Source organism: Dysidea avara, chromosome 11 (genome assembly GCF_963678975.1).
Source record: "Dysidea avara chromosome 11, odDysAvar1.4, whole genome shotgun sequence".
NCBI lineage: Eukaryota > Metazoa > Porifera > Demospongiae > Dictyoceratida > Dysideidae > Dysidea > Dysidea avara.
In genome coordinates, this window is record NC_089282.1 from 11,509,724 (window position 1) to 11,521,287 (window position 11,564).

General features: G+C 37.0%; 1 protein-coding gene across 2 annotated transcripts; it reads left to right on the plus strand.

The window, feature by feature from the left end:
• Positions 1-442: 442 nt before the first annotated feature.
• Positions 443-7,171, plus strand: LOC136239098 (uncharacterized). 2 transcript variants are annotated; one of them, XM_066029836.1, is made up of 4 exons: positions 443-5,967; positions 6,021-6,293; positions 6,339-6,606; positions 6,659-7,171. In XM_066029836.1, exon 1 carries the CDS (start codon positions 3,266-3,268, stop codon positions 5,930-5,932), a length of 2,667 nt encoding a protein of 888 aa, XP_065885908.1. In that variant the 5' UTR covers positions 443-3,265; the 3' UTR covers positions 5,933-5,967; positions 6,021-6,293; positions 6,339-6,606; positions 6,659-7,171. The 2 variants fall into 2 exon arrangements, with proteins under 2 accessions (XP_065885908.1, XP_065885907.1); XM_066029835.1 differs by having other exon boundaries at positions 6,021-6,606.
• The last annotated feature ends 4,393 nt before the right edge of the window (positions 7,172-11,564 follow it).

Genomic DNA, 11,564 nt, shown 5'->3' on the forward strand with positions numbered 1-11,564 from the left:
TGCCATTTTTCTTATCACATCAAGGATTTTTTGTACTACTGGTACAGCCATCCAGCACCTTTTAAAGTTGGCTAGATTACCTATAGCTAATTCAGCTATCCAGTAAACAAAAAAATAAAATAAAATATGCTCTCCCACACTGCTTTATGAGTACAGAAACTTTAGTAAGTGGCTTAACACAAGGGTGGATCCGGAGTTTCGCAAGTGTATCAGGGCAGTAGGTATATGGAGCAGGAGGTCTGGGGGGTGCAGCTAAAGTGGCTCATGTTTCAAGACAAAAAATTTTGATGTAGAGTGGTTGCTTTCTAAGTGGACTACATTGATCAAGAGTTGTATAGGGATAAGGTAGTAAAGTGACAGTCATGAATTTAGTGATTTGTGGCAATTGTGGTTGACTGTGTCAGTTCTATGAATTGTTTTTCAGCAGTGTGAGTATATTGTGCATTGCATTTATATTGTTAGCAGGATAAGTGTGTCCATGCATGGGACAGTGCTGCAGATGTTATTTTTCATACTCAGCAACTATGGAGGATTCTCAATATATTGTGGTGACTGTTCTATCAGAGTATTATACTGACTGCTTTATTAGAGTATCTCGATCTTGTATGTTTTTGGATGGGGCGGGGGAGACTGTAACAGTGATTACATATATTTGCAAGGAGCTCAAGTGTGTATGCCATGGTAAAGTTGCTGTCCACCAAGGTGTTGGTAATGAGGTAAAGGGAAGGTAACAAATAATTGGGAAGGTGTTGAAACATAAGTTAACTACATTACAGAGGTTAAAAACCTTAGTGCATAGATTTACAAACCTTCTCATTGGTCTTGGTTTCCATGCAATGCATATACAATTGTATTCGTGATGTCCTCATCAATAGTGGCATCTGTTATGGAATTTATTATTGTAGAATTCCATAACAATGCATTTCCCAGTGTAGATTTGTTTTATTGTTTTTGAAGTAACAAGGACAGCTTTACTTTAAAAAAAAACAACAATATCAGACAATCAACCTGATCAATCAAAACAACATGCCATCATTTGCGATTCAAAACAAAACAAAAACCAAACTACGTAGCTTAATTAATAAAAATACACATGCTTGGACTTCCAATAGGGGTACAATATTGTCTTTGATAGCTAACTATATATTATGAACTAGATTGCAGCCAGCTGCTGGGAATGGATCAGCAAAAGCCATCTATGTACTTGCATATATATATGATGCTTGAACACACCACTTGACCAACCGTAACAACTGTATATCACATAGCCAATGTTCATGTTACAAACATTGCTCCCTATATAAGGTTTTAAAATTTGCCATGATATACAGTTAAGAACATCTTGAAGAACTAACCAACAACTATAAGCATATACTATACTATTTGCATGCAGCAAAAGTTTAAAGGCCAATAAGTGGATCTTGATACTCTTGGTAATCATAAACTTCATCAGGAATAATGAGGTCTGTCTTTTCAGGCTCTACTTTCTTGCCATTGTACAGTGTCTTCAGTTTATGTGCAGTATTGTTGAGCATTATTGTCACTTTTTTGCCCATCACTGTACCAACTTGTGTGTAGGTTATGAAGTTATGAACAATAATAATGAAGAAATGTACAAATACAAGAGTGACTAAAATATCAATGATGGTTGTTTTTGTACCATACAAGGAAAAGATGTATAACCCTTGAAGGTTGCAGAGAAGAACGAGCTCCTGATAATTTTGTATTATTTTTTTGTATGGATACATGATTCCATGGGCACCTATCATGATGTTTAGTAGAAAAATTCCAATAATCAAGTTGACATTCCTATCCAGTGATGATACTGCAAAGAACACAGCTCTTATTACAAGTTGTAAACCAGTCCAGTAATGACACTTGTCAGTATGTGCTCCTTGATAAGCATCTAACACTGGCTTGAACTTATTTATTATTTTGAACCTTAGCAGTGATCTGGTGAAAAGAACGATGACAGCAAATGGAACCATTATGAGAAACAAAAGAAGACAAATGACAAATAGAACAGTAAATTTTACTTCCAGTAGTGGTACATTAGTATCTACTGACCATACTAACTTTGAGGAACTTGCTGGTATATGTATTACCTTACAATATGAGAACAATACTTCAGAGACAGTGCGCAAGGCTTTTGTATAAGAAAGAAGAAAGAGGGTAGCAAGTACTGGTAGAGCTCTACATGCTGTTAGTCTCTGTATTGTAGTAGAGTAACGACTAGTGATAATGAGTGAGACAGAAATGAGAATGAGATAAAATGGGAATACCAACTGTAGCCACATTTTAGCATAGTCATCCATTCCATTGTAAAAACATACTTGAATTCCAAAGTCAAGGTTAGCAATGGAGATGAATACATAAGAGAATTGATGACATGGAAAGAAAATTGTATCATTAATACTGGTAATATTTACATAGAGAATGAAAGCATTCACAGTACCCTCAGTCACAGTTAAGTTGATAGTGAACAATAAAATAACTAGTAATGCTCCTAGTAGTGCAAATGGAATAATAAGCAAGAGGTATACATTGGAGCAGTGTTGACATTGAGATAAAGGCTTTTGGACCTGCAGTTCGAATCCTGGGGTTGGAGGGATTTTTTTCCTTACTTTGGCCCCTTTTCCATTACACCTTTTCAGTCAGTCAGTAAGTCAAGTCATTAGGTCTAAGTCTCTGAAATCAGGTAATCCTAAGGCTGCAGCACATGTTTCTGTCAGACCTTCAGTGCTGGTCACTGTAAAGTGCTAATAATAATAATAATAAAAAATACATCAATGTACAACTATGGAACTGGACCATGATCTTTGGAAAATGGCACAAGATTTACATGATACTTCATTAATAGCAAAGCTATCAGCTGGTGATCTAATAGCGATTGAAGCGAAGTACCACTACAATTGCCTTTCAGCTTATAAAAATCGCTATAGAAGTTTTATACGCCTGCAACACTCTAATGTTAAATGTGAAGAAAGGCAGCTATTGGCTAGAGCCTTTGCTGAGCTTGTGTGTTATATTGAAAATAAAATTGAGAATAATGAACATATTCTGAAGGAGGAACGCCTACAAAATCTAGGAATTGGTAAAATGATTAATAAAACCAGGTTAAAAAGGCAATTACTAGATCATTTTTCTGAAACATTCCAGGAGCAATCTGACGGGAAAAACTGTTTGCTTGTTTTTTAATGAAGGGCTAAAGAAAGTTCTTAAAGAAGCAACAACTGCTAGAGATTTTGAAGCTGAGGCATTTTTAATGACTAAACTGGTTAAAATTATGAGACAAGAAATTTTTGAATGGGATTCATTTCAATTTTCAGGTAATTTTCCACCTAAATGTCAAGAAAGCTCAGTACCTACTATTCTCCATAGTTTTATGTCCATGCTGCTTAATGGGCCTCATGTGCAGGATCAACATGATCAAGAATCACAGGCTTCTCTCACATTATCTCAATTGGTGTGTTTTAATTCCAAGTTTAGAGGCAGAAGATCCTCTACTGAAAACACTCGCCACTTCAAAGACAGAGAAACTCCGCTACCTCTTTATATAGGTTTGAACATTCATACCCAAACAAGAAGCAAGATGCTTCTAAACCATCTCCACAAATTAGGCATCAGTGTGAGTTATAAACGTGTCATTGAGGTGGAGAATTCCTTAGCCAGCGCATTGTGCACAAGATTTGAAGATGATGATGTAGTGTGTCCATCTCAACTGCGCAAGAATCTATTTACTGTTGGAGCACTGGATAACATTGATCACAACTTAACATCCACCACAGCTCAAGGTTCCTTTCATGGAACTGGAATAAGTGTTTTTCACTTTCCAACTGCTCATAACTCTGGGATTTGTAGAGATCCAATTGTGATAGTACCTGACAAAAGTGTAACTGATTATTCTTTGCCAGGAAGTTACACTAATGTACCAGCTGTCACCTGTAAAGTGAAGGAATTAGTTTTACCTCTGGCCAAATGTTCTGATTTTAATGGCCACTTGGAAGAAGCTAAAGCAGAAGAAATGAAATGGATTGAAAATGCTGTACAATTGCTAGCAAAGAATAAGTTTGAAGATGGTGATAGTGTTTCCTGGGCTGCATTTTATGCAGCAACTCAGTCAGATCCTGTAGATCCTATTTCAGTGATAGCACTGTTATCATTGTTTCCTGAGAAATCTGCAACTATTGCCATGGTCAAACATGGCATGGAATACCTGAGAAAAATCACCAATTACCTCAACCCAAGTCAGACTCCGGTTATGGCTTTTGATCAGCCACTGTTTGCTCTAGCTAAATATGTTCAGTGGTCTTGGCCACAGTCTCTTGGAGAACAGTGCTTTGTAGTTATGCTTGGAGGACTTCACATAGAAATGGCCCTGTGGAATACTGTTGGTGATTTTCTTAATCAGTCTGGTTGGACAACTGCCTTGTGTGAAGCTGGAGTAGCAACAGCTGAAGTAGCAGATTCCTTCTTAAAGGTGTCACACCTTACTAGGACTAGACGCAGTCATCAAATCACAGCACTGGTTTTGAGTAAGCTTCAACAAGATGCATGGAAGAGCACAATGAGATCTAAAACCACCGATGAACAGGTTTTATTTGAAGAATGGCATCAGACACTGATAAGAAAGCACCCAACATTTCAGTATTGGGATATGATCCTTGAATTTGAGATCCTCGTCTTGATATTTGTTCGTTCTCATCGTGTAAATGATTTTGAGGTGTATATAGAGTCCTTGGAAGCTCTAACACCATGGTTTTTTGCTCTAGATCATACCAATTATGCTCGTTGGGTTCCTATTCACCTTAGAGACATGAAGTCACTTTCACGTGATGTCAAGGATGACTTTCTAAGTTGTTGGGTACTTAGAAAAACCCATAACAAATTCTCTTGTATTCCAATTGACCAAGCTCATGAGCAGAATAATGAGCTGGTAAAGGGAAGTGGTGGAGCAGTTGGATTAACAGAAAACCCTAAGGCTTTTAGAAGGTGGATGGTAGCTGGACCAGAGCAAGCTAGACTTTTGACTGAATTTGAAGGTCAGTTTATAGCTCAGGAGAATGCACAAGGGAAACATCATGATCAAAGTCTGTCTGTACAAAATCTCTTTAAAATACATTCAAATAGCCTGTATGAAACTATCACGAGCATGGGTAATCCTTTTATAGATGATTGTCCTGAACTGTTAGCTTTGGATTCTCGTAACTGTGCTGCTGATAGTGTAGTTACAACAGTGCAGACAATTCAGTCAGTTGGAAACACTCAATATCAGAAATATGTCAGTGGTGTCATCAATACCAGGTCTGTTTCAATCCATCAGCCCATAAAGAGGAATTCTTTACCGTTGTTGAAGAGACAGTCTTCTAAAGTTACCACTAAAAACTCACAAAAGATGGCTAGTTTGAGAAGTGATTGTGATCTGTTTAGCCACCTTTTTATTGCAAGCAAGTTTCATGATGGTAATTTAGACGACTTCTTTTCACATGAGAATCACCCATGGCTTCCTTCCATTTCAGAACATGGAAAGTTCCGTCTACCAAATAAAAAGTCAGACTTACTTAGTTACTTGGGTGAATCTACTATGGAGGCTCCAATGATTTTTCATGCAAAGATTTTTGATGGCCCTGCCTTAGTCCATTCCCTGTCAACCAAGCAAGCCAGCACATTTGAGAAGTACGGAGATGAAGTATTCTTACCTTGGACAAACCAGCAGCTTTCTAATTGTGACAGAATTGATATCATATGGGACCAATATGTAGCTGGCAGTCTAAAAGACTCAACTAGAGAGAAAAGAGGTAAAGGAATAAGGCGAAAGGTTCAAGCCCAGGCAAAGCTCCCTACCAACTTCTCAGATTTTCTCAGAGATACTGCAAAAAACAAGTGCGAGTTATTTGATTTTTTGACACAGAAGGTGCATGTCTATGCATGACTACTCCAGTGGCAAGCAGGTCTACATTACTTCAGGTTAGTATAGTAGGTGTTAGCTACACACATTAGTCACGTAACCTTTCTTGTAGGTAACACAGTAATTTGCAAGGGAACTGACCAGCCTATGCAGTGTTGCCATCAGGAAGAAGCCGACACAAAAATATGTGTACATGTCAATGATACTCTCAAAAAGGGGGCTCACAACATCTAAGTCAGTACAGTAGATACAGATGTTGTTGTGTTGCTAGTAAGCATTTACTGTCAACTCCACAGTGCATTCTCTGATTTTAATATATGGGTGGGGTTTGGAGCTGGCAATTATTTCAGATATTATGACATCAATTCTATTTGCCAAAATCTTGGTATGCAAACATACCAAGCTTTGCCTTACTTCCATGCTTTTACAGGGTGTGATACCACCTCACAATTCCTTGGTAAAGGAAAGAAATCAGCCTGGGAATTCTGTAAAGCTTATCCAGATGCTTTTAAAGCATTTATGTTTGCTACAGATCATCCATTTCAGCTGCTAGAGCTGGAATCTTTGAAATGGAAATCCTGGAGAGATATGTGTGTGTTTTATATGATAAAACTACATCACTAAGTTCTGTGAATGAGCTAAGAAAAGAGCTTTTTTGCAAAAGAAGTAAGACAATGGAAGCGATTCCTCCATTGCAGGTAAGAATATAATGCATATTTAAATTTTTTCTCATTTTGCCTTTTCGTATAGTGTGCTCTTCTACAACATGCTAAAAGAGCTTTGTATCAGACAAGTATCTGGACAACATGCCTGCAGTCCCACAGAACAATACCATCTCCAGAAGGATTTGGGTGGAAAAAGGTAGATGAAGTTTCTTGGGTACCAGTTTGGACATTACTTCCAGAAGTGGCTAAAGCTAGCAGAGATCTTATTAAGTGTGGCTGTAAGGCTGAGCCTCTGTGCTCTAGGAAGTGCAAATGTCAAGAAGCAGGCCTCCCCTGTACAGCTCTTTGCCATTGCAGTGGAAAATGTGCATGAGATGTCTTGTAGAAAAGAGAACAGCCACTTTTATATATAACTGTCAATATTTTAATTTTAGCGATTTTTTGATTTTCGCTGATAGTTAAAGTAATTGTTACTCTCTCTATGTTTCAGTTGAAATCATAACTGTGTAGGTAAACTACTTAACTGACTACTGTGGACTACTCCATGACATAATAAAACATTAGCAATATTTTTATGTATGGGAAATTGAATAGGTATATATAGTGGGTTTAATTTTTGCGGTTTGGTAAAGTTGGGTACCATACCAAGGGGTGCAGGGTGATTTGGAAGTGGCACCCCTTCTGAAATTATTTTGTATATCTAAAGGAGTCACTGTGCAAAATTTGGTGCTTTGGTCCGCCGTGTCACAATCAAAACCATAAGGCACCAGACTAGTAGCTATGGGTGAATAGACCATATAGCTAGGTATAACAAGTGTCTTCTTAAAGCATCATCTTATTTGAAGTGCTCTGAAGACACTTTTGGGTTTGATTCTACCTATCCAATATTGCCAAGGTGCCATGAAGGGATTGTGAGGCTGGTTTCTGGTCAACACTTTTTTTGTGAAAAGGTGCAAATTTTTATGACCCATAACATACAGTCCTACCGTACTGTATGATGTACTTTCAACAAAATTATTAAAATATAACACTCCCAAAATGTAAATTGTCAGCAGCTTAAAAGATTCCAAAAGTGGCAACTTTTAGTTGCCAGAAATGGCAAATTTTTATTGTTCAAATAAATTGTCAACTTTGGCACTTTTGGGTATCAAAAAATTGACATTTTTGGCAAACTAAATCTTACAATCGATTAGTTCATCATTAAAGAAGTGGTACACTTATTGCCAGAATTGGTAGCTTTGAACACCATCTTGTGGTTGTTCAAAGCAAAACAGAAGTTGCCAATTTTTGGAGCAGTGTCCAGTTTTTGTAATTTTTGGCCTGCTCAGAAATTGCCAAATTAAATTATAAGCAATTGAAAAGTTGCTAGAAGTGGCAACTTTTTGCTGCTCATAAATTGTGAGCAGTCCAGAAATTGCCATTTTAGGTAATTTCTGAGCAGGTCTAAAGTTGCCACAACTGGTTTGTAACATACCTCAAGGTGAGGCAGAATGGCGGTCAACGGCCTTATTGAGCTTGTTATACATGTGCACACACATACGTACACACAATGATCTGGATTATTCATTATACTAGGTAGCTACAATAAGCAGAAGCCTATGGTACCACTCATGTACTATACATTGTGTGCATCCAAACTAGTCAGGGGTAATACCACTGATCTAGTTGATCAGGTTTCAACCTAAACACATTTTGAGAAGATCAAGATACTCTAACAGAGCAGTCAAATGAATCAGATGCCTACTTTATTAGTTGAAGGGGTCAGTGGAAAAAAGGGACATGTGCTATTTTAGATTTCCATTTTCTAAAAATTAGAATGGCTTGTTTTAGCCATGTTGTCACTAAGTAAATGACTAGAATTTAAAAGTTCATGGCTTTTTAGCAAATATTACAATAATTCAATTATCTCAAAATTCTGTTTAATGCCCACTACATGGTCACCTAAATTTTCAAATGGCACTGACTTGTCCCCTTTTGCCACTGGCCCCTTCAATTTCAGATTCATTCTTGAACTTGCAGGGGAGCATGCCTCCAGACTCCTTGTGGTTTACCACGTTATGCTGTGTGTGGTTTGCATGCTGTGTCACGGTAGTTCCTACAATGTACTCACTGCTCAATGCATAAATGCCAAACTGATCACTTTAAAATTCATTGCTCCATTCTGTGGCATTTATTACATGGTATGATTTCAATATCATGAACTATGTATAAAACATGTTGTCAACAGGACTAGAATAAAAAATTCATGGAATCAAGAATGCATGCTGGTATATAGAGCATTCTATAACAATGTAAGCAGGTAATGTAACTCCAATAGTATGCACAGAAGGCCTCCATAAAGAAGTGGAACTAAAGGGAACATTTGCTTCATTATCAAGAAGAAATTTTCAGTTTGGGAAAACGAAAACTCCCAGATCATTTGCAAACAAGTAGACACTTGTGCAACCATCTAGCAGGTAGCACTGCTTTCAGCAAAAATGGAGGGCATGGGTATATTCAGTGAAAAATAAACCATTCAAGCAATCATTGTAGTGTATATAGTATACAATTTTAAATCTGCAGCTATACTGACAAAGTGACAACCGAAGTAGGATACTATGTGTGTATGACCTACACATGTTCCTTGTTTCAGAAGTTTATGTTGTATTGACACATGCATATTTGTTTGGTATTCACAGCAATGAACCACATTAAAGGACAAAATCACACCTGAGTCAGTGACATACGTATTAGGATATGGCCGGACTAACATGTTCCCCAAATGTATTAATTCCTGTTTTACATTGATCAGTTTTAGTTGTTAACATATGATGAAGGGTGTCTGCAATGAATCTGTGGTTGACCTTGGTTGTATAAAATTATATATATATATATACATAAGAGGCTCATGTTGCAACATTTATGGATGATTCCTGTTTTAATCCTCATATGCTAGCCATTGATATGCTGAGCAACAAAACAAATGTGACAAAAGAGAACCAAGGTAAATTCATGATACGTACACGATTCTATCTTGTACAATACAATACACAAAATGCTTTTGTTGGACAACTAACCGTGAAAAAATCAAATGTGTAGTATTAGCCTTTGTTGATCTGCACCTGTAATAAGGCATCAGTTAGTTGTCCAGTCTGTCTGTCATGTCTGTTAGAAGAAAATTCCTTTAAAAATGTATAGAAAGTATTTCATGCAGAGGCATGTTGGAGCTAGGTTGTACCCTAAGGCTAACCAAGTTGTCACCATAAAGGAAATACAAGACTGGTCAATATTTTTGAAAGGGACGTGTATTGGCCTTTATGATTTCTACAGTATTAAATTGTGCAGGCATGCATGTTAAGCTTATATCATATTTCACATTAAAGTAGCCACATGCACATGCAGCCAGCTCAAGTTTTTACATGTAATAAATAATCAAAACAATATGCACACTGCATGGGCATGTAATAACATATATATTTAACCAGCAAAATTATGCATAACTAAAATCAGTATATACAAGTATTTGGCTAATTGCATACAAGCAGCAAATGTGTCAAGTTAGTCAGAGTTAAAATTCAATCATTGGCTCTTGATATACCCGGTAATCATAGGTTACATAAGGAACATTAAGTTCTAACCCTTCAGGCTCTACTTTCATGCCTTTGTAAGGTATCTTCAATTGTTGTGCAACACTGTTGAGCATTAATGTCACTTTTTTGCCCATCACTGTACCAACTTGTGTGTAAGTTATGAAGTGATGAACAAGAATGATACAGAAATGTACAAAGACAAGAGTGACTAAGATATCAATGATGGCTGTTTTAGTGCCATATAAGGAAAAGACATATAACCCTTGAAGGTTGCAGAGAAGAACAAGCTCCTGATAATTCTGTACTCTTCTTTTGTATGGATACATGATTCCATGGCCACCTATCATGATATTTAATAAGATAATTCCAACAGTCAAGTTGATATTTCTATCCAGTGATGATACTCCAAAGAACACAGCTCTTATTACAAGTTGTAAACCAGTCCAGTAATGACACTTGTCAGTATATGCTCCTTGATAAGCATCTAGCAATGGCTTGAATTTATTTATTATTTTGAACCTTAACAGTGGTCTGGTGAAAAGAACAATGGCAACAAATGGAATCATTATGAGGAACAAAAGAAGACAACCAATAAACAGCATTACATATTTTCCTCCCAGTAGTGGTACGTTAGTGTCTACTGACCATATCAACTTAGTGGAGTCTGATGGTAGGTGAAATACTTCAGAATATGAAAACAACACTTTGGAGACAGTCCTTAAAGTCTTAGTATAAGACAACAGAAAGAGGGTAGCAAGTACTGGTAGAGCTCTACGTGCCGTTAGTCTCTGTATTGTAGTGGAGTAACGACTAGTGATGATGAGTGAAACAGAAATGAGAATGAGATATAATGGGAATACTAACTGTAGCCACATTTTAGCATAGTCATCCATTCCATTGTAAAAACATACTTGAATTCCAAAGTCAAGGTTAGCAATGGAGATGAATACATAAGAGAATTGATGAAGTGGAAAAAATATTGTATCATTAATACTAGCAATGTTTACATAGAGAACAAAAGCAATCACAGTTCCTTCAGTCACAGTCAAGTTGATTGCAAACATTACAAATACTAGTAATGCTCCTAGTAGTGCAAATGGAATAATAAGCAAGAGGTATACATTGGAGCAGCGTTGACATTGAGATGAAGCAAATGTAGTACTGAGGTGTTGTTGACAGTGTCCACACAATAGCCCAGATCTGTTAAACTGACATTGTGAGTCAGGATTGGACAAGTTTACATATGATGAGTGAAGCAGACAATAGTCAAGTGGACAGCTTTTAGAAAACATGTAATTATGAATTGAGTGATTTTTTGTGTTACCAATTATCCATACATTAACAGGACATAGTATAGCTTGTTTGTTGATGTCACATGTTGATATTCCAATAAAGGAAAGGTTACGGTCACACTCACACCTA